The 23,498-nt window shown below is 51.0% G+C and overlaps 1 protein-coding gene across 1 annotated transcript; it reads right to left on the reverse strand.

Annotated features, from left to right (window-relative positions):
* Nucleotides 1-112: 112 nt before the first annotated feature.
* Nucleotides 113-22,797, reverse strand: CDR2L (cerebellar degeneration related protein 2 like). The gene is made up of 5 exons (XM_005447287.4): nucleotides 22,337-22,797; nucleotides 9,736-9,848; nucleotides 8,236-8,384; nucleotides 7,143-7,307; nucleotides 113-5,310 (listed from the first exon to the last, which is right to left on the reverse strand). Exons 1-5 carry the CDS (start codon nucleotides 22,413-22,415, stop codon nucleotides 4,425-4,427), a joined length of 1,392 nt encoding a protein of 463 aa, XP_005447344.2. The 5' UTR covers nucleotides 22,416-22,797; the 3' UTR covers nucleotides 113-4,424.
* Between the last annotated feature and the right edge of the window lie 701 nt (nucleotides 22,798-23,498).

The following is a 23,498-nucleotide window of genomic DNA, read 5'->3' on the forward strand; positions in this document are numbered from 1 at the left end:
GCAGAGGTGGATGGGGGATGCAGGGGCCTGAAGCACTTGTGGAAATCCTTCAGCTCTTGGTCCTGTTGGAGCTCTCAGGTTGGCTTGACGAGAAGGGTGTGCATGTGAGAGCGGCAAGGATTGCTATTTCTGGCAGCAGGAAAACGCACAGGCAGGGACAGGGCTGTCATTTGCTCTGGTGTTTTGACAGGAGCTGACAATCTTTTGTTTAAAACTGTGGGTGAAGTCAAAATGGGTGTTTTGAAGCTGGTAGAAAGGCAGCATGTGATTTGAGTATCTGAGCTGGGTCCCATCAGCACAAAATCAGGAAACTCTGTCCTCGGGAACGGAGCAAGTCCTGAACATCGATGGTCAGTCTGCCCTGCCTGCGGCTGAGCAGAGCTGGGGGGCCAAGGGGGGCTCCACGCTTTGTTTTAATCAGATCTCTGTGTCCTGGGGTTCTTCTGCTCTGCTTCCCCCATCCAAACTTGGCTGAAAGCAGAATGCTTTAAGGAAAAAACCCAGAACTGTCAAAGACAAACCGTGCCATCTGGTGACCTTAATTTCTTACAGGGAACAGGTAAATGTTTGTGGTTTGTAGCCAGAGGGATGGGTAAAATATCCAAAGCAGGATGACTCATTTTACCAACTGTTGTCAAATATGTCGGCATTGTTACTGCGCTGGTCACCCACACCAAGGACGGTGTTGTCATGTGGTGCACAGAGGGGCTGGGATTGAACCTTGAAGGTCACGCGGTTGAAGCCAGGCCCATCTAAAAGGACATTTCTCTGGTTTTGCTTCGTTCCCACACTGCGCTGCTGGGTGCAGGTGTCCAGACAGTCTTGGTAAAAAGCAGAATGGTCTCTGCTGGGGTGGTTGGAAGCAGCTCTCCCTGGCAGCAGGGCTTGGCGTGACAAGGACTTGCTTTGGTGTGTCCCAAGAGAGCCAAGCTTTTGACATTTAAGCTGGAGAAATGAAAAGCCTCGGGAGCGATGCTGGCAAGCTCACCCCCTTGGGTGATGGTGGTCACTGGTGAGCAAGAGCTGTAAAGAGCCATCCCTGAACCATGATGCACAAGCTGATGTGTCCAAGGAGCTGGTCACTCCTCGTGGGAATGAGGGCACAAGCCATGAACGTAGGAGCAAGCTGGGACTTTGAGGGGACCTTGCAGAAGGTCTCAGCTCCTGTAAGAGAGAGAAGACTGCTGAATCGGGAAGTCTTCCCCATGAGAATTCTGTAAACCCCTTGAATCTGTGCTTCAAGTGGTCCATCCCTATTTGTAATGGGCACTTTCCTGAAGGGTTATTCAAACTGGTGGTAAAGTAAGAAACCAGACTGGATCTGGTGGAATTGCACTTGTCTAAATGTCATCTTTCAAATCCAGCATAAAACTGAACTCTGGACAAGCTGTGCCCTTACTGATCTTGATGCTGTGAGCTGAACAGGGTCACTGGTTTTGCCAAATTCTGAAATGAATCACTGTTTCCTATTACATTGTACTTTTTCTCGTCCATTTTAATTGCATGCAGTATTTTTCTTCCTGTCTTGAATCACGGGGGTGTGCTATTAAATAACTGCTGCCACCTATTTGACCAGTTTCTGTGGTGTGGTTGCTTAATACTCTCTTCTTACCTCATAGTGGAGTTGTGTAGTTTTCCTTCGTGTTTTCAAAGCAAATTTGAAAAGTTTAGATCGAGGGTGGGATAAAAGGCCAGAAGATACTTATTTTTTCCTCCTTTGATTGCTGGAAGCCTCACTTAAGAAAAAATCAAGTGACTCTGACTCGCACAGTCATCAGGACATATATATATGGCCACTAATATTTTTGGATGCAGAAAAAAATGCTGTCAGCACTTTGGTGAACAAACTGCTGATATACGGCAGCTGTTCCTTTGTTAAGCCAAATACTAACATTGTGTTACTTACATCAGTCATTTTTGGATATGTGGTTTTCAAGAAAGACCGAAATGAAAATAGCATTTGAATTGCAAGCTTGGAAATTGTACGGTTTTACAGAGACTTTGGAGTGGACAGAAGAAGGGGGTTTATCATGTGGCAAATGTTCGTAGTCCAAGTGCATAAAATGTACGTTATATAAATAATGCAGCAGTATAGTTCAGCATATTCTCTCTGCTTTCTTCAGAGAAGCCTGAAGCATTTTCTTGACCCAAATTGAACATGAAAATCAAAGAAATTACTTTTAAGAATAGCAGAAAAGTTAAAAGAGCTGTAAAGAAAGTCTCGGCTTTGAGAATAGTGGTGTTTCTTTTTATTTGAGAAAAGAATAAAGTATTTGAAAATATATTTAATCTGCTGTACACTTAACTGTGATGCTGATTCACATGGGATTGTTTAAAATGGAAAGTGAAGGCGATCCTCTTCCCACACCTCTGCAGCAGCCAGATGACTCCAGGGTAAACACTGGCTGACTTAAACCAACATCGCTTCAGCTATCCCCTGCTACACATGTTGAATTAACAGGGTGGCGAATGCTCTGAGAAAATCAACAAGGCTGCTTTTTTTGCTGCTGTTGTTCATTTTTATTTAATTTTATTAGACAACTGCTTTCCATTATAAATAAATAAGGCATGAAGGTTCTCCATACTGTTACAGAGCTGGTAGCCACAGTCGTGCGTATGGCTCCTAATATTTCTTGAGTTTGGGGCCATAGGGCACCTGAAGATGCAGCGCGTGGAAGAGCGGAGTGGTTGGTGGTGGGTGGCTTGAGGAGGAGACCTCTGGAGCAGGTGGGGTTTGGGCATCGCACTCCTGCCAACTTACCGCCGTGGTACTCAGCTTAACAAAAGAAGGTATTTTGGGGGGTATTTTTTGGATTAATCCCATGTAGAGTGAAAGAAAGGTGGCTCCTCGTAACATCGAGGACCAAGACTCAGAGCATAATTACCTTTTAAACAGTCTTCCCCCTCCAACGCCACCTTCTCATTTATTTTCTCGATGTTGCAAAAATCCCAACCGTTTACCCAAGATTTTGGGATGTAAGCTGGTGAAAATAGAATCCAAATCTGGCCTAAAGTTTCTCCAGGCAGGTACAGGATAGGTAGCTTACACTGAACTGCTTGATTTTTGTGGCTCAATGCTCAGGGTGTTGCCTAAGCTGTAATGAAATGCTGCTTCTCTGCCTAAAACAAGTGTCTGACCATTCAAGGTCAACATCTAGTCTGCAAAAAATGGAAACTGGTGATTCCTGAGACTGCAGTGGCCTTTTGGCTGTGTGTTCGCATGTCTGTGGAAGCAAAAGTGAGGAGATTGCAGTGCTGGCAAGTGAACTGGAACGTGAGAGGTGACAACCTTTGGAGACAGTGTCTCAGCCAAGAAAGCTTATTTTCAGCAGAAATCTGAAATCTGTCCTCTCGACTGGGGAGATGTTCAGAGCAAAAGTGTGGGGCAATGTGTGATCAGTGCTACTGCCGGCACCAAAGCTCCTGGCGCCGTAAGATGCTTTATCCCGCTTGCATGCGAGTCACTGGGAGTCAGTTTTGCAAGCCCATGCAAGCTGCATTTGAGGAGTTTGCTACAATGGGGCAATGACAACCTCTGGAAGAGCACAGCCCGGCGGGCTGGTACCCAGACTGTGAGATGAAAGCATGTCTCTGACACTGTAAAAGCACTTCTTCCCTAGCTTATGGGAAAGCCTTGGTCATTAAATTCCTACCAGGCACAATGCTTCACCTGGGCTGAAATACTGGGGCAGCTTTGAAGTGAGGAAATCCCAGATGCCTACGAAGTCTGGAGAGCATGGACTGGAATACTAAGTGATGCTGATGAAGACAGAACAATCAGTTTTATGTTTCTCTTCAAGTTTTTCCAGTTGCAATGAGCTTGCATTGTAAATAGCTGAAAAACCTGACTCATAAGAGAATGGCTTAAATAGCAAGAACGTACTGCCCTTTGGGGAAGGGGAAGGCGTAGACAGAAGTCTTTTGGGTACAAGCGTAGGTTCTTAGCCATAAAACCGAGGTGGAGGGCTGGACTGGTGTGCTGGAGCAGCCCCTGAAGTTCCGATGGCTTTTTGTTCTACTCTGAAACACTGCGCTCCAGCTGTGGCAGGATGCTGGAGGACATCCAGGCTTTTGCTTGCAGATAATCGGGCTGTAACACAAGCTGAAAAGGGTGGAGGAGGTGATCGCTTTTCTCTTTTTTTTTCTTTGTGCTGTGGTTTACGTTGCTGTTGTGATGTCTGGCAGCGGCAGTAACTCATGCAGAGATCCGTCATACAGTTTCTGAAATCCTCTAACTACAATGTACAATTGTCCCAACGAGTTGTCCAGAGCCCAAGCTTAAAAAAGTGAATTGAGTCTCTGTGACGTTTTCTTGCTCGTAGACCTCTCAAACCTTCAAAGCAGAGGGGCCACGTGGCGTTTTTGGGGCTGAAGAGAAGACTGGGCTTTCGGAATTGCACGCGGGAGTTGCGGAGAGGCAGGGCTCATTTGCTGCTCTTGTTTTTCACCTTTGTGGCATTGATGTCTGCTTTTGTTTTCTGGATGCGGGAGAAGATCTCTTTAAAAAGAGCCTTGTACTCGGGCTGGCTCTGCTCCAGCCGCTTGTCCACGGCCTCCACGTGTTTGCTGATGGTCTTCTCCATGGTTTTCCGCTCTTCCAACTCGTGTCCCTCACCTCGGAAGTCTCTGAAGGAGCTGTCACGAGAGATGGGCCGGGACGTTTGGACCCCTGTGTGGCGCACACTGTCCTTGTGCTGCCGGCATTTGCTCAGGAGTTCTTCGTACTTCTCCAGCAAGGCATGATACTGCTCGTCCACCTCCCTCAGGATGGACATGCCCCGTTTGCGCACGTTGTTAGCGTGCAGCGTGTAATTGCCCTCGTGCCGGCTCACAGCATCCTTGGTCACGATGGCATTGAGGGCTGTGTCACTGCAACTTTTCCGGACAGGGTGGTTTGGGGAAGGTGTCATGGATGGCCCGTGACTTTTTCCTCCCTCCTCCTCGGAGAGGTCAATGTAGTCTGCTTCTGGGGCGTTATTCAGTGGCTCAAGGAGGGCCTCAGACAGGTTGTCTTCCCTGCTGAGCAAATACTTCTTGACCTGTTTCATCTGTTGTAGCTCTAGGAGCTCTGCTTCCAGTTCCTTGATGCGCAGTTTGCAGTTCTCCATCTCACACACCCGCTGCTCGAGGTCTGAGTACTCCTGAATAACAGAGGTATACTCCCGCTCAACCCTCTCCTTCCGCTGCTTCTCCTGGTTGACTTGGGACCTCAGGGAGTTCACCATGGCTTGGAGGCGCTCATTTTCCCTCTCCAGTGGCTTCTGGTTGAACTCTGTGGAAGAGCTGTGGACCTGGAATGCATCCTCATACCTGAAAGAGAAGAAAGACCCTTGAGAGAGTCTGACCAAGTGACAGTCCGTGAGGGACCTGTGTCGTCTTGGCATGTAAGTAATTCCACTGATGCCCAGAAAGGAGGAAACATGAGCTCATGGAGTGAGATACATCTGCTCCTGTGTGCCAGGAGACCACAAGGTGTGGCTGGGGCTCTTCTGGACCCTGTTCCAGAGAACCTGCACCCTCATTTGGTAACAGTGGTGAAAGACAGGAGGGAAATGAAACCCTAACAGGTAAAAGACTCATCTGGTTAATGACAAGCCATCAACATCGCTGTGAAGCAAGGATGAACGGTCAAGTGCTAGCAGTCTGAGCTGAAAGTAGAAGGCTTCGAGTTTTTCTTGCTAGAGGTCATAAGCTACTCACTGCATCACAGACTTCACCAGCTACTCACTGCATCTGCCAGCAACCCCAAACCCCATCCAGCCAAAAACCAGAAGCACAGGCTCTGCTGTCCTGTGTCTGGGAGATGCTCCAGAGAGGGTGGGGGAAGATTTATACAGCAAAGGAGGCACACAGAGACTTTTGACAGCGTTGTCTCTTCTTCGCTGCCTGGGAAGTGATAATAAGCACTTCCCCCTTCCCTGACGTTGCTGTCAGGGAAATCAGATTTTCCTCCTCCTCAATGAAGTGCCCATGGCATCCTATCTGGGTAGAACAGATTGGAAGAGAGCAAGCACCGTGGCCTCCCCTGGAAGGCATGGCTGCTGGTGGTGGGTATTGAACAGATTTCCAAGTTACTGAAGGGCAGCCTGACCTTCAGAGCCAACTGCAGAGCTGCAAGCTGAACGGAGGTCCCGAGGCACCAGGGGGAGAGTGGGGCTGGGGGGAAAAGAACCACAGAGACATTAAGTGGATTTTGCTGGGGGTTAGATTATGGCCTCATAAACATCCCCGTTGCTGCTGCAGTAAAAGTGTCTTTTGTTCGTATCCTCTGGTAGAGGATGCTTTCAGTGACAAAGTTTATCGACCGCTTATCTATTTAAAGAAGCCTCTATTATGGACAAAGCTGAGCAAGAAATGCCCTCGCGAGGTCAGTGAATTAACACAGTGGCTGGGTTTTAAGGAGGATCAAGTGTGCAATAGTGCTGAAGGTGTTTGTACAGCATTCGGCAGCACGTGGCATACCTCAGTGTGTGACTGGTGCTCTGGGGGGGGGGAGGGGTGGTGGTACTGGAGTCATACAGGACAAAATGCACCATCTCAACTGGTTTCAGGAAGCCGGAGATGCTGGGAGGGAGCTGCAAAGGGAAAATGGGCTGTGCTGGATCAGGAAGGGAAGCTGCGTGGGCAGCTTGAGGTAAGGGTCCTCTTCACATGATGTGTTACTGGGTGGGCTGTACTGGGAGAGGCTGGTTTGAACTATCTAGAGCTCAAGCAATGCGTCCTGTCTGGCATGTGTTCCTGCACAGCTCCCTGCCAACGTGCCAGGAGAGTCCCAGCCCCTCCAGACAGCATCTCTCCCCTGCAGCCTGGTGCAGTGCAGCTGCGTGAGGCGCCCACGTTCTCCTGGGGGGCTATTCTTGCCCTCTGAAAAAAGAGCTTATGCCTCCCCATTCGAGGGGGGAGGCTCTGCCCCGTGAAGGCTCTGCTTTGCCAACGCCACCTGATTAGGCAGGCGGGCAGGAGGTCCTCCCTCCACCTCCAGCACCGAGTTTCAGGCTCTGATGCAGAGCCTAGATCCCTATGGGGGTGGGGGTGGGGCTTTTGCGCACACCCAGAGGGCATCACCCCCCCGCATCCCCTGTTCACGGGCAGAGGAGGCGGCGGCGAAGGTTGGAGGGGTTGCTGAAGGCAAGGCTGTGTACCTGGGGCTGGAGCAGAGCTCCTTAAGGCAGGGGAAGGTGTGGATGGTTCGGCGCCGTTCCCTCTTCTCCCGCCGAATGCGGAGCTGCTCCAAGCTCCGCATTTCCTCCACCTGCTTCTGCAGCTCTTCCACTTGGTTCTGCAGCCCCTCGATCGTTTCCGTCAAGCTGCAGAGAGAGGAGGGAGCACGGATGGGGAGTCAGGCACTACAAGGCCTTTAAAGGTGCTTTTTCCCTACAGAGAAAGCCAGTCTACGGGATGTGCTTCCACTTCCTAGCACGTGCCCTGGGAGTATGACAGTGCTTTTCAGGGCAGCGGTGGCTCTTTCTCTGCGTGGTTGCTCTTGAATGGGGGCGTTTGTAGAAAAGGGTGGGGGATTGAAACAGTGGCGAGGGATCGTACTAATTTGAGACCCTCTGTCCTCAAATTGGTTGGCTGAAACAGTCACCTCTGGGACATAAGCACTACCCTGGAATATTTCTGCACTAAAGGCAAGCAGGTGAGCTATTTACTCTCTTGTTTCTCCCGTAGAGATAAACACAGAGAGACCAGGCAGAGATTTTGTTTTGTTCTAGCTGTGAATGCAGTTTGTAAAACTTTCTGCTCTGAAACTCCACTGCACGGTCATTTGCAGAAGGTGCTGCATTGCAAGGTCTGTTGTTTCCAGACATGACCTTAATCATAGGCTTGTTTTAGGAAAGAAATACTATGGATAAACTGGTGTTTCAGTGTGGACTAGCCAGGGTTTCATTAGATGCTGGATCTGTGCCTAGTGTTGCTGCTGGGCTGCGTGCTGGGGGCCTCCCTGATATGATTATGTGTCTCTTCTTCAAGGAAACACATCCGAGGAGAGGCTGCCATGCCTCTCTCCTGGCAGCTTCAGACATTCTTTTATCCAGCCCTCGTCCCAGGGGTGTCTGTGCTGTGGCTGACCTCTGCTAACCAGCATCGGTGCAAAACGCTCGTGTTGTAAGTAGCTGCAAAACCCGACTGATAAGAGAATGGCTTAAATAGCAAGGACATGCTGCGCTTTGGGGCAGGGGAAAGGTGAGATGAAGATCTCTTTATCTGCAGTGGGAGGAGGGGAGGCCGTACCATTGGATCTTCTGTTGAGATGTTTTGCTTTCAAGCACAAGCTTCTGGTTAGCTAGCTCCAGGTCCCGTGCTGTCAGGTCCAGCTGCTCGTAGACTTTTGCGTGCTGCTCGTTCATCTGCCGCAACATCTCTAGTTGCTTGGTCAGGTACTGCAAGAACAAGTGAAACAGAAACACTCCACATCCAACATCCAGGTTGTTTCACAGGTTGTTTCTACAGCTTTTGCTTCCTCTGAGAACATGTTTTGTGGCTGATTTATCCTCTGCCCGGTTGAAGCTTCTTCCACAGTTGAAATATTCATACCCCTGCCCACTCTATATAGGTTTGTGTCTAAAATATGATTGAGCTTCCCCTGCCCTCTGTGAAGGGCAGTAACCTCAGTCTCTCTCTATTCAGCTGGTTTTTTATCCCCAGTACCCAAAGAAAGTTGATATCCCTGGGACTGCAACCCTTCACCAAAGCTGACTGAAATTGGCCAGTTGGTTACTGGATCGGCTGACAGATCGATTGCAGAAGCTGCGTTTCCTTGGGAATTCAGGCTAAAACTCTGAGTCTGTGAAATGTGAGGAGACCTGCCATTTCTGTGTGTTCACAGACCCCTTTCTGTGAGCCTGTCATCACAAGATTTTATCCTGCAAAGACTGGGAGAGGGGCATCTACCCAGATGATCACTCTTAGCTGGGACCAGACCCAAATCCTATAGCAGCCTTGCTTCTGAAGGGCTGCTGTAGGGGGTGGCTAAATCCATCCACCAGATTCCTTGGACATCTGCTGTCAGATCCCTGCAGCCATCACATCTCGCTCTTGTGAACTTGCAGCCCTCCTCTGCCCTGCATCCTTTTAAATCAGGGGGGGTCCAATCTTTTTTAATTCACAGATCTCTAGAAGTTTTCCAGTGGATGAAAACCCTCCTGGCACAGCAGGTTTAAGCTTTTAAGATCAGTTCTGTGGGCTCTTAGAAATAACTGCCCTGATCCCAAAGGGTGCCTGAAACAGTGGTTTAGATTGCAGCCCTTGGAGAAAGAGCTATTTGATGCCTCTAACAAAGGGGGCTGTGTTATGGGGGTGCCGAGGGGCCAGCTGGGAACAAACGCGATTATAAATAACTGGAATCAAGGGAAAGCAGAGCAGAGCAATGAGCGTGAAGGCTGGCGGATGGGCAGGGAAAGTCCAAATGTGACCCAGATGCAACCTGGTGCCAAAATCTGGTGTGCACAGCTGAGTGGAGTGCAGGGATGTGAGAAGAGGGGAAAATACCAGTTAGTGGGGGAAAGGGACCCTCTCCGGGGCTGGTATGATCTTGACCAGACCTTACCCCATCCCGCTTCAGGCACATCCAGAAGATACTGTAACTCCTGTGCCCCATGGCACATCCCTTCCTCTCTGCTGGCATCTGAGCTGTTGGCACTGGTGGAAGCGCCCCTTCCCCATCATTGCCCTTAGGTGACAGTGGTGGCCGAGCAGCTCCCATCCCCACCCCTGGCCCCGCCGTGTCCCTACCTCGATTTCCTGCACTTGCTCCTCGTTGGTGGCGTACATCTGCTGCAGGGAGTCCTCCAGCTCTTTGTTGCGCTCCAGCAGCGTCTTCCCCAGCTCTGCGGCCAAATGCAAGTCTGAAAAGCAGACGGGAAAAAGCTGCTGCAGTTCCCGCAGCCCCACGGGTGGGTGCGGTGGGGTCCCCAAATGCCACCGTGCCACACAGCAGCACATTTTGCATGGCACTGGTTGTATTGACAAGCTTTGACATGGATGTACGCTTATGGGATATACAGGATCTGGCCTCTTTTCTTTTGCCAGGCTGCAGGAGCCAGGGGAGGCCAGGCTTGGGTTATCTGCAGCTCCTCCACGCAATGAGGATTTGGTGCCTACCTGACTGCATAACCCTTCTGCACCGCACTGCACACTGCATAGCCAGAATCAGGCCCATGAGGTTTGGCTGTGGCAGGTGCTCAGCATCTCCATCCCCTATCACCAAGACCTGTTGGGCTGAAAGGGGCTCAGCATCCATCGGAACAAGAGCAAGGCAAAGCCCCGTGGGACCCTGGGGATGCTGTGTAAATTATATTATTATCTCTAACGAAGGTTGTGCCTTGCCTCCCCTGTCAGCCTCCATCCATCACCCGCTAATAGACTGACACGAGTAATAAAACCATGCGTGGCCCGAGGGGGCTGGAAGCACCTTGCACATCTGCCATCCGGGCAGCACCGCGTCGCCGGGTCTGTGGCTTTTTCCTTGGGGCTGCTCCAAGGTGAGGAGAAACCGCTTTGTGTTGACTCTCTGCCACCTCTAAACGCCCTTAGGAAGCTACTGAAGTAGTTGGACTTTAGGAGAACTGCGGGGAAAATCGACATTGACAGTGTAGTTGGTTTAAAATACTGGGGCTGCCTCCTGGGTAAGGAAAAAGCCCCAGGACCCTGTGAGTCCTGCACTGGCCAAAGCCTGAGCACATCAGGTGTTGCTGCTTGTGGGCCTGGGGTGGTACAGCCGGCTCTGATAACAGCCCTTGGCTTTCCTAGGAATGGGCTGTCATCTTAAAGCCTGACCTCCTATGAACATGAGGGTTTCTGGTTTTCCTGGTGCTTTTAGAGATGAGTTTCTAGCCCTTACAGGGGCAGACTGAAAATCTGGCCTTAAACCTTCAAAAAGATAAGAACACGCATCAGGACCTGTTTCATTTCTCTTTCTCTCTCTGGTATGGTTCTCATGCAGGTTTAGATAATTAAGGAGTGCCGATCCTGTAGTGTGCGAGGCGACCTGGGTCTCCTGCCCTGGCATTTTCTCAGCTCGTTGTAATGCTCCTCTCCAGTCTGCCACTAAGGATGTGTTTTGCAAAGGCTCTGCCGGGGCTGAGATCAGCTATAATTTCTTCCAGTGACTGATTTGGCCATACAGTTGATTGGGAAAGAGGGATATCTGGTCACTAAGACCAGAAGAAGGGGTGCCAGGTTGCTTACGGTGTATTCTGGCCCTGGGAAAATCACTGATCTCTCACACTTTAGCTGGCACATCACAACACTAGGCTCCCATTGACCTCTCGGACACCAGTGCTCGCTGGGAGGAGCGCTATTCCTGCTGTCAGTGCTTGGGATGGGGCTTTCCTGATGGATAACGCTGCACTGTGGGAAGTGCCGCTGTGTTACTAGTTTGTGGGTGATGGCCGTGTTTCTTTCTGTGTGGCTCCAGGGATGCTGGAAGGCTGGCTCCCCAGATGTCCAGCCAGCAGCTGCTCAGTGTGTCCTCAAATCTCCCCTTTACCATGGAAATGTTCTCTCCAGCTGTGGCCTGCATTGCAGGGTGTTATTCTAGGCTGTGACCTTTTTAATTACAATCCTTATCATTGCACAGTGACCTGGTCTGAGGGCTACGATTGCAGCTATCAGTGTAATCAAGATATTGGCACGTTTCCCTATGGACAGACTTCCTCCACCTATTTATTTATTTTTTCTTTTTTTTCCAAGCACCCAATTTCCCCAGTTTCCAAAGTGCCCTTGGGAGACCGAGCGTTTGCTACGCCAGTTGGGGACAGGGGAACAGCCAGATGCCAGCAGAGAGGGAGGACAATTTGTGCCTTTAAGCAGCTTGGGGCTGTATTTAATGGCATCGTCACCTTGCCAGAGCCTTGCTGGAGACCGGCACCCTGTAAATCGCATCCCTTGCAGTAAGCAGGACCCCGGCACAGAGGCGTGTAGCGAGAGGGCTCCATGCCGTGCTCCAGGTAATGAGGCAAGTGTGTCCCCGTCCCTGCGGATTACACCAGTGCTCTCCCACCATATGGCATCCAATTTAATCAGCTGGGGTTGAGTTAAGTGGATTAGCCAGTGCAAGATCCTGCATTGTAATTTAAGGGGCTCTGTCAGCAATAATTTAATGGGGGAAATGAGCAGCGTTTGGGGACAAGTGGGAAAGAGGAAAGAATGGGGCTGAGCTCTGAGGAGGAAATTGATTCTTCGTTTCCATTTTGAGCATAAGGTCCTGAGAGACTCCAGGCTTGAAGGACATGGGGGAATTGATTCTTTCAGTGTCTTTTAACTGCCTCAGCCATCGTCATGCACACACTCACTCACTTTCTGCCCGCCAGCCAGCCAAAGCATCCTCGGTAATCCTGTCTCATCCACCTGCCTTGTGCCCGAGTCCTCTTCCCCACCTGTTGGTCTCTCCCAGGCTGTGGGACTGCGGGGCGGGAGGGGATGCTGTATGGAAGTGCATTAATGTTGTCTTTAAACCAGATCTCTCTCAATCGTTGCACTAATTGTGGCTCTGCATGGGCTGGGGGAGCACACGGCTCCCCTCCTTGGAGACCTCAGAAACCTGAGGCTGAATGTGAAATTTCAGTAAGTTGTTTGGGGAGAAAAGGAACTACTTGGGAATTTGGGGATTCCCCCTGCATAGCACTCTGGTTTCCCTACAATTTTTTGTATTCCTCTTTGCTTCTCCACTATCAGATCAGCCAGCCAGTGCTGTATGACTTGCCCTAATTTAGCAGATATGCTGATCCCTCCCTTCCCCCTCCCCTCTCGATGCAGAAAGAGAAATAAAGTGGAGGGGAGCGGCTGTGCTTCGTGTCCTCTCAATGTGCCCGATCCCTCTGCAGCATGCCTGCGCCAAGAGCACCACCGAGAAAAGGCCAACATTCAGCTTTAAAAAATGGATGTCTTGGTGTTGCCCAAATCCGATTTGGGAGGGGATTGCAGATGCAAACTCTCCTGGGCAGCACCAGCTCGGTGCCCTCTGGCTCCCAGCACTGCAAGCGCTGACGTGACCCTTCTAATTAACGCCGGCCAAGGAGACACCCTGTGTCCCCAAACAAAGAGCTGTGCATGGAGCAAAGCAGAGGGAGGGATGGAGGCTGCATCTCCCTGCAAGCTTCTGTGGGAAAGGCGCCTGAGCAAAGAGGGAGGAGAGGAGAAGAGAGACCATATGGTGGGAAGGGAGCGAGAGTTGAACACGAGCAGTGCTTGGTACAGGGGAGCATCGCTGGGCAGCTCATCAAGGAGGCAGCTGTCTGGAGCTGCGGAGATCATCTCCATTAGCCCAGCGCTAATTCTGCTAGCTCTGTGTCACTGAGGAAACTTGAAAAAAAAAATAATCCTCATGCAAAAGCTATAGCAGGTTGTCTTTGACTGAAAGAGGCTGATGAACAACCTGCAGGGTATTGCCCTGCTGCAGCATCTTGTGGAAATGCTGGCACAGGCAGATGTGCTCTGCTTGGAGCTGCTGTGGAGCTGGGCGCTTCCCCAGCCAGCTCAGCCTTCGCAGCAGCTTGCAATGAGGTCCAAAGAGGGTTCGGAGCTGTTTCTGCCTTCTCAGTGCTGGCCTGCATCTGTCTGGGCAGAGCACTTTTTGTCATAGCTGCTCTCTGAAGGGTTTTTTTCCCCCCAGCATCGCCTGGTTGTGCCTTTGGGGGAGTGTAAGCCTAATGTCAAGCAGAGGAGTTTTCGGCTGCTCTCGGCACGATGGTGATCCAGTAGCTGTTCGGTTGGTCCTCATAAATACGGCTTTCTGGAAGAAGCCACCATCTGGAGCAGCTGCTATGGGCTTTCCCCTGTCGTCCCTCTTGGATAGCGGGATTCATGCGTTTAGGCTGTGAGAGAACGTGCCCGCTGCTCCGAGTGCAGGTGAGGGATGCTGTCCTTTGCTCCTCACCTTTAAATACACCAGCCCTGTCCCCATCCTGCAAGACAGGCAGGCTTGCAGGGGGTGACAGAAGTCCTTTGGCTTGTTGTGCCAAAAGGCAGGGGTTTATGGCACATGTATCCGCAGGTCCTTTTCAGCTAAGCAGCCACGAAGGAATTACTTGTGGTCCCTTCCTAAAGGTGGGGCTGTGGAAAGGGCTGCTCCTCTCCTGCTGCTGCAGATGGTGAATTCACCTGCTAAAGGGCGGAGAGGAGCAGCTATCAGAGCTCTGGTGTGGAGGTCTCTGGAGGAACTCCAGTGTGCTTGTTAGCTGATGGATGGGGTAGGTTGAGAGTTAAGAACTGATGTTTAATGCTGTTGACGTTTAATTTAATTGCATTTGCTGTCTGCTCCATTACACATGGGTATTTAGAGTCAAGGGTAGGTGCAATTATTCCTTTCAAAATCTAAATAAATGATGTTATGCTGGTTTACTGGAGGGTAGGGTGTACTTGCTCCTCATTTATTTTTCTTCTTATTGCAGGAGATTGTGTTATCTGGGTATATTATAATGAATATTGGCTTTAGTATATCACTTACTGCTGCTCTGTGGTGGGTGGTGGAGGCAATCTATGTACTTAGCCCTTGTAAGCCTTTGCAATGGAAAGTGCTGGGATGCAGAGAAGCAACTGCCATCTGACAGCATCTCACAAGCAACCTGGAAAAGCCTTTTCAACATGCCCATTCCACAGATGATAGTGTTTCCCATGGCTAGGCAGAGTTTTCGGAGAGCCACCAGTGTTACTGCTGAGGCGTGGATTCTCCATCCCTTTTACACTGGCATAACTCGAACATTGCTACCCAGTTCAGCTTTGCACTTGACGTTCTGTCTATTTTTCGTGGAGACCTGCCATTTTGGTGGAATCGGGTATACCACAAAGGCAGGGCTCGCTCTGTGGAGCAGCCTAATGTGGCAAGGGGGGGAAGATGCCTCTGGCAGGGCTGGGTGAGAGCAGGCAAAGGGGGTGTGTGAAGCCCCTGGCAGCACAGCCACCTCCTCCCTCTTCCTCTCCTCATTTCAAACTGGTTCTAGCTGGGCTGACGTTGGTCACACAGGCATTTCTGTTAGCCTAATGAGATTTGCTGGATTTCTTGCTTGCTTTTTTCTTTTCTTTCTCTTGTGTAATCTGTTATGTATCCCTGGGCTGCCTTTGGCTTTGCAAGTGTCCCTGGTAGGGTGGGAGCTCAGGTGGTGGCAGAGAGAGGTGGTTTGCGGGGGGTCGAGGCAAGCACAGTGCAACGAGAGCAGCTCCCTCTGTGCTGTCTCTGGTCCCCTGAGCAAAATTGGCACCACCAAGGAGTGGAAAACTCCGACAAGGGGCTGAGGGCTGCAATGTCTGTAATGTGCTGTGCTGCAGGGAAACCCTCCAGCCTCCTCAGCCCCTGCTGCTCCCTTCCTTGCCTTCTGTATTTTTCAGTCCTATGCAGCATTTCCTTTCTATCAGCTCTTCTTTCATTCTTCTCTGATGCTCGTCAGGCTTTTTTGACTTAATTGATACTCGCCTTTTCTTTCTGCTCTCTTACCGTTCCGTGCCCCAAAGCCTCCCCTGTATGTTGACGTTTGAGACCTAGGATGGTTACCTCTGCTTAGAAGCTGTATGTGCCTATTCAAACACATACAAGCAGTCCCGTCCCTGTGCCCACAGCAATCAATGTGCATTTTGCCAAGTTGTTAGAGCATGATAACACAAAGTATGTTATTAGACCATGGTTGGGGCCCCATCTGCGTCTTTCCCTGATGTTCTCTTATCTAAACAGCCTCAGTGCCTGTGTTTGCCTTGTAGGCTAAAACAGTTTCAAAGAGCTCGGTGACTGGTGGCTTGGAGGCTTTCCTAGTGCACCTGGATCAGAAAGCGTCCTAAATAAACACATACAAGTGGAGTTCTTGAGGAGAAGCAGTGAGGAAAAAGGAGGGAGAAAGGAAGCCAGTGCTTTCCTGTGTGCACTCCTCCTCCGGGCAGCAAAGCTCTGACTAATTAATTATGTTGGGATGCAGAGAACCGTGAATAGAGGCTTTTACTCTTTTAAAGGTAAAGACACAGAAACGTGGATTGCTGCCATGTGGCAATCTCATCTCCCCTGTGTGTTTTTGGGCAGGAGGTTGTTAACTGACCCGGGATGAACAAGGAGGATGAGCATCAGGGAGACTTTACATGTCTGCTGCTGCTGCACCACAGTACTGTGCATGTGCAGAGCCCCAAGCAAAGGCAACCTGTGAAGGAGAGGTCATGTGTCAGGGAACAGTGCCCACAGCAATGGGCTGCCCCAACCATGTCAGCTCTCCAGCCCTGCTCATGCTCATACAATGTATTCTCCTACCCTGAGCCGTTGCCAGCCAGCCCTGCTGTCCTTGCTGCCTTCTTGCTGGGGGGGGTGTGTGTGCAGACAGGACCCCTGATCCTGAGTGGTGTGGTCTCTCAGGGAGCAACCAAGTTCCAGCACAACTGTCACCTGCAGCTGCAGCATCCCCCAACATCACTGCCAGCACTGCGGCTGCTGGTTACTCCTGTCTGCTACCTCTCATGGGCCAGAGGCATGTAGGTACAGAGAATATCCATCTTCCACAGTCATGTGTTAAAGCTAAATGCAAAAAACAGCCTGACCCCCTGCAGCAACACTAAAAACCCACACACCTCTTTTCTGGCACCCCCTCTGCTTGGCTTTAAAGTGTATCATCTTGCACGCTGCTGCCCTGTTACTGCTCCCTTCCCATCCACTGCTGGGAAGTGCTCTGAAGCCCTGTGCCTCGAGGAGCACCTCACACACAGCCCAGCTGCCTTGTGCCTGACTCTTGGTACTGGCTGGAGATGCTGCCCATGTAGCAAGAGATCCTGACCTCAGGTGAGTGATCAGTGCCACTTGTGGAGCTATGCAGGAAGAACACAGTGCTGTAGCCTTCCAGTCTGAGTTTGCAAGGAGAGGGAGTGATGAAATACTTGATGTACTCTCAACATGGTGTTATTTATGTCCATCACTAGTCCTGGGCAGGGTGCAGGGCAATGCCTCTTTCAGGAGCCCAACACCAAAACCAGTGCTCCTGAAGCAGCTCTGCTGCAGAGACTGATGCTCAGGGGGATGCACTGCACTGCTCCTTGCTCTGCCTCTTCCTGCAGAGACCAGTGCTCAGCCACCGCCTCCCAGTCTAGCACGTCTTCCCAAAACTCAACACTTGCTTGCAGGCCAAGAAAACTTGGAGGACAGCATAATAATGTCCTAGCTCCCACTGCCATCGCTGCAGCTGCGTAATTGGAAGAGGTCATCAGGAATCTGGATACCACACGCTTGAAGGACTGAGTTCTTCAGGGAGGAGACCAGTTAACTGAGTGGTGCCAGGGCAGCTGTGCTGCACATGGGATAAACTAGAGTGGCTTCCCAGAAGGCTGCAGAGGAACAGGCTGTTTAAACCATGAAAAGAACTGTCACCTTTTGGAGAGAAGGTCTACAACTGTTTGTTAAATGCGCATGGAAGAAAAGACAAAAGTACAAACTCTAACATACAATCATTTTAAAATTCCCAGCTGTGCAAAGACTGGCAGTTGTGTAACATCTGGTCTCACTCCTTCAGGGTATTTTGTATTGGGGATACTTTCCTAAATTCTTGGCCCACATAAGTATGTTTGAGCACCTTAAGCAGAAACTTTGGAAGCCCTAGTGATGCGTTTGGTGTGAGCACACAGATCTATTGGAGTTAGGTGAGGTGGGAATATACCACCATGCTGCTCTGGGAAAAGCCTTTTAGTAAAGGTGGAGTGTGTGCGGGAGTGAGCAAGCCATGCGTGAGCAGGAGCAGGAGCAGACTCTGGTGCTGTCACAGCTCTGAGCGGTTCCTGACTGTCACACTGAGTCAACGCATCTGCTCGGTCACCATCCAGCGCTGGCTGGCACAGGAGAAAAGGAAGAGGATTGGGAAAGGGTGGGGGTGGGGGGCCAGGCTCCCTGTGCAGGGTGTTAGCGGCTGGTGCCTTGGCTCCCGGTCCCTGGGCGCAGGGCTGCGGTGGGGGAAAGTCCTTCAGGGCTCAGACTGTAAATCCTTTGCACATGGCCTTGCCAAGGAGAAATGCCACTGTTAGCTGATTGTTTCAGGATGGGAGATATGGAAAACTCTGATTTATTTTGCCAGTTTTCCTTTTGCCTCTCCTTTTCTTCGCCCAGCAGCTCCTCTGATTCCGCTCCCTCCCACAGCTGGAAGTATGTGCCTGGGGGTTGGCAGATACAGAAAGGAGCTTCTGGAACAGACTAGGAGGGAGATCCTGGAAGTTGCTGTGTGGGGCTCTCTTATGCCCCTTTTTCTTGCTGTCTTCACATAACAGGGGAAATATTATTCTAGGAAAATACATATATTATTTTTTTCCTTCCCCCCGCCCCAGTTTGGTGGCTCTCATCCCTTCCTCAGACTAACCTAAATGTCATCTTATTTCCTTGTCTCCTGTGACTTTTCTAGTCCCTCTTACCATTCCCAAGCAGCTCAGCAATTAGTCGCTGAAAACTTTCCACTGCCATAGGTGACCTGCTGTACTGCACTGCTAAATAAGTAAGTGGCTCAGCTACTGCAGGCAAAACTCTGTCCTCCTGGCTTGCCGCTGGGGAGGAAGGACAGCGAGTTAACCACTGCACTCTGAAGGACAGGCAGGCTGCGTGGCTTCTCCCCGGAGCTGGATGCTGGGATAACTGCATCATGAGGGACAGAATTCACGGTACCACCTGCTCCCCAGTGCAGTGAATCCTTCGGGCAAAGCCCATCGTGAGTTGCAGTTCCATGGGCCACCCCACACAGGCTGGGTGATGCAGAAATCCCAGCACTGATCCCCTGGGTTTACCTCAAAGTCAGGAGCCGGTCACTGGAGCACTGGTGACCCTGTGTCTTAACGGATGAGTTTGGAGTGGTGCAAGCTCAGCACCTTGTGTCGTTTTCCTTCTTAGCATGCAAGAGATCAGATGCTTGGCAGGAAAAGGAGGAATTAAAATAAGATCCTTAAATCTGGAGACCTTTAGAGGTTACAGCCGTAAAGTCCTAAGCCTGCATTGCAGATGGGTTGGCCCAAAAGTTTCTATGGCTGCCCAGGAGGAAAGGACTACCAGTCCTGCAGTGGCAATGAGATGATGTGCTGGTTCTTGTACTACTTTTGCTGCTGCCTAACTCAGAGCAGTGCAAGGCCGTTTTATTTACACCGCAAGAATCACCCCAGCACTTAGGCTGTATTTAGGCTCCAGATTGCAAGGGTGGCTTTGAGAGCTCTCCTCTTCAACTGCACCCTGCTCTTTGGCTTAGACCTGAATGCTGGCAGGGAGGCTGGGAGGCTGGGAAGATCAGGGAATGCAGCGGAGTGATTGCAAGGAGGACTTGCCTTGGGAGATCGCTGTGGGGGAGGTGAAGGCTGGAAGTGGCTGGCAGAGATAGCTGCTGGGTTTGCTCCCTGCTCTGTTTGGATCCAGATGTGATTAAGCTGGCATGCAGCCGTTCTGAACACAAATGCTTCTGATGAACAGAAAAGGTGTCCCCACTTATCCCCAGCTCAGAGTCTCTAATTTTAGTTCATTCATTCTCTCAGGGTCTGGCTGGATGTACACCCTGCGCACAGGGGATGATGCAACTCTGGCCACATCATCAGTTCTCAATGGCTGGAAAAAGGTTCACTATCACTGTACTCTGGTTTTAACACTTAGGGGCACAGATTCCCCAGCCCATGGAAGGTGAGGCTGTGGCTTGAACCAAAGCAGCGCTGACATGTACTCGTGCTTAGGAAGCCTGGCCATAAGCAAAGCCATGCTACCAAGCAATCAGAGCTCCATTTTTAACACCTTCAAATCAGAAAGCCTTCTCAGAGGGAATATCATAAGAATGAAACACCTCAGAGGACACCACTACTGTTTCCATGTCACTGCTAAGTATGCCGGCTGGGATTTGAGTCTCTGCTTCTGTATACTAAGGCATCTTGGTTCAATGTCTGGAGGTACAATGTCTTGGTACAAAGCCACGGAGGCTTACAGCATGCTAGGAAACAGGTAAAGGAGTCTGAAAGGCATCAGCTTCATTTGAATGAGGCTGGAAGGGGCGCTTCAGGGGAAAAAAGAGCAATTGGGGTTTTATCTTCTTGAAAAAATTAGTTAACTTCAGCAAGTTCACCCCCTGTGGGGGGGTGAGGAGGAAAGTAACAGGTGCTCAGAGTGGAGCTGGAGGCATGGTTTCCTCTGTGGTGCTAAAATGGTTAATTAACATAATCATCACAGAGCTCCCAGTTAAGCCATCTGTTGCTTAGCAAACAGTTTTGGATGTAAATGTAATAAATATTTGATGATGCTGTGAAATGACGACAAAGGCCCAGCAACCAGAAGAACCTTCTCTGCTCTCCTAGCTTGGGTTGTTTCTTGCTTCTCCCACCCCTCACTCCTAAGGAACAGTCTTTAAGCCTATGGTTTTGTCCTCCGCCTTCCTGGTGCTGCTGCCAGGCGTGGGTTTCTGTGCGACCCTGGCCTGTTGGCATGCCGATCCTCTTAGTAATGCTGGCCCACAACCGCCTCACAATCGTGCTACACTGGATGTCTTGCACTGTGCCTCCACCCCTCATTTCTAAACCAACAGCTTCACAGCTATTGCTGTCACCAAAGACCTCCAGATACTGCCACACTGTAATGCAAAGGAGCAGTGTATGTGGACAAAGTCTAGCACTGTCCTTCACGATGCTTTGTGCATCATGCAAATTAATTACGGTTGTAATTACCCCGTAGGACCTTTCCAGTTGGCTGATTTTAGTTAAAGCCTTCCCCATCTCTCCTTCTGAGTTCGTGCGAGCTGGTGCAGCCCCCATTCATACAGGAGGCTGCAAACCCCGCAGCTGGGCTTTGTTTTGGGTCTGTGTCCTGCATGTGCTCAGAGGTGGAGTCCATCCCCAACATCAATCCATTATCTGAAGGCAGTTATTCTGCATTTACGCTGCCGGGACAGAGCTAGGAGCCTGGCCTGCAGTGGGAAGGTGGTTTTATTGCTGCGAGCCAGTTGTACGGTGCCAGTGCTGACTCATGAACCTGACACCAGGGACAGCGTTAGGCTAAAAATCAATTGGTCCCACGTTGTTCAACACTCCTTATATTCATCTGTAGTTCTGCTGTTCCTCAGCCTGTGTCCTGCCCCTGGACCAGTGCCCAGGCCCCTTGTGAGCCATGGGAAGACGTCACCCAGAAATGTGAATTTCTGAGCATTCAAAGGCTGCACTGTTTATTCGGCTGATAGCTCCATCTCCATGCTCTGCCCCGGGTTAATTTGAGCGTTGTGTTTCAAAGAACCGGGGCCAGTACCCTGCGGTCGATACTTCCTGTTAACTGAGAAATTGGGGTTAAAACCCAGCTGCAACAATCCCTTGGGGGGCTGGTTATCATTCCTTGCTGGGCCTCTGCCCTGCAGCTGAAGTTGTGTAAACTTTAAATCATGACATAATGTGCTGGAACTACGGTGGGTAGAGGCGCTGCAGCTGGACCATACGTCCCTGCTGACAGTCAGCTGGCTATATAACTGTTCCGTACCTATAGTGCGAGGCGGCCGAGGGGTACTGTATTTAGGTAGGAATGATTTTTCCGCTACGCGTTGACAAAGTTCAGTTCATTCCTGGGCCACTGGCTGAAACAGAACTTCTTCCAATTATTTACTTACTGCGTGTTAACTCAAAATATTAAGATAAGCAAAATAAAATAAAAAAGAAGCCACAAATACCCACAGCTGCCAACTGTCCAGCCTTAGGATAAACATTACATAGAACTAGTGCAAATACAGGTACAGATACTTCAAAACAAACTACACAAATGTGTGTTTATATTCCAACAAGGTTATTTTTGCTCTTTGAAACTTGGCCTTGATTTTTTTTTTTCCCTCCTTCTCAATTTCTCCTGCTCTCATGGCTGATTGGTAAAATCTCCAGAAATAATTAGGTGACTTAGAAACTGAAGGTCCCTTTGGATTTGGGCTTGGACAGCAAAAGCTTTTGAGAGACACTTTCAGCATCCTCAGCGACACATTATTTCCAATGTATTGATTTCTAACTAGTGTGCCTGCTAACTCTACCTGCAACTGCTCTGAGAAGAAAGCAATGTCATAACTACCCCTGTGTGATTCTGCCTGCAGTAAGTTTTCTGGGGAACCAGCTTCCTTGTGGATCACCGAATTTTTGACCCCGCTGATGCTCAGGATAAATCTGGGCTTCCCTGCCTCTAGCCATCGGGTTTAAACTTCCCACCGCCAGGACAGCGGCTTGGAGCAGCATAGCTGAGATTTCCACGGAGGTGCTGCTGCAGGATGAGGCGGTGGCTTTGCCAAGGAAATATGAGTCTTGAGAGAAGGTATCCCACCCTCCCGTACCTGGGATTTACCCCTTTTCCTGCCCCCTCATCCCCCTGGCCCACCATCCCTGGCAGCTTGCTGGGTGCTCCCATCCTTACCCTGCTCCAGGTCCTGCTGGTCGTACCAGGGCTCCTCTTCCTCGCTCTGAAACTCCTCCATCCTGTCGGCGCTCAGCATTTAGCACCAGCGGCCCGGGGAGACGCGCAGCATCCGCCACAGGGGACCCCGCCGCCGCCGAAAATGCGGAGCGGGGATGGATGCGGGGATGCGGGCGGGGATGTGGGCGGGGATGCGGCCTCGATGCCCCGGCCGGGCCGGGAAGGGGGGTGGCACGACGTGGCACCCAGCGCCTCGCCGCTGCCCGGGCTCTGCCTGCCCGGGGGGGAGGCTTCCTCCTGCCGCCAGGGCCGGGGGAGGCTCGGGAGGGGGGATGCAGCGGGGACGTGGCGGCCGGGGCGGGGGGGCACGGCTTGCACGGTGCGGGGGGATGCACAAAGGAAGGAAGAGGGCCCGGCGCAGCCAGACAGATCCTCAATCCGCAGCTCGGTGGAGACCTCTAGCATGGAAATGCTGCAAGGAAACCCGGCGAGAGGGAAGGGGGAGGCGAGAAGAGGCCGGCCGCCTCCGCCTCCTCCTCCTCCTCCTCCTCCTCCTCCGCTTCGCCCAGCCCTGCCGCGGGCAGCGGGGCGGGCAGGGGGCTACAGGCAGCGGGGTTTGGGGTGGGCAAGGTGGGGATGACCTGCAGCCCCCCTGCCGTGATGCCTCCAGCTGGGTCCAAGCACCCCTGGGGAGGTCAGCCAGGAGCAGGGCTCGCTCCAGCGCTGGCTGGGATGCAGAGGGTGTCCTGGCCTTGCCATGGGCTTCTGGGTGACCTTGGGCAAGTCTCAGGACCCTTCAGTGGGGATGTCGGTGCCTTCTCTGCCCTGGTGGGTTTGGATGGGTTGCTCTTCAAGATGAGGGTGTTTCCAAGCTCTCTAGCTGGGGCTGTGGAGGGGGAAACCCCACACCAACAGCCCCATAGCATCACCTCAGTGCTGTGTCTTCCTTAGCTCTGCCTCCAATTCTGTTCTCTCTGATTTGCCCCTTGATGAGAAATTGGTGCTTCTGATGCTCTCTTACTTTTGAGGACAAACTCTCATGTCTTTCTGAAGAGTGGAAGGAGCTTAAAATTGAGGGAAATGAGGATTTGTAGAGTCCTGAGGAGATGTCTGTGACATACAAGTTCAGAAAAGACTTGGGATTCTGGTACTCGCTTTGCAG

Source organism: Falco cherrug, chromosome 1, assembly GCF_023634085.1.
Source record: "Falco cherrug isolate bFalChe1 chromosome 1, bFalChe1.pri, whole genome shotgun sequence".
NCBI classification, from domain to species: Eukaryota; Metazoa; Chordata; class Aves; order Falconiformes; family Falconidae; genus Falco; species Falco cherrug.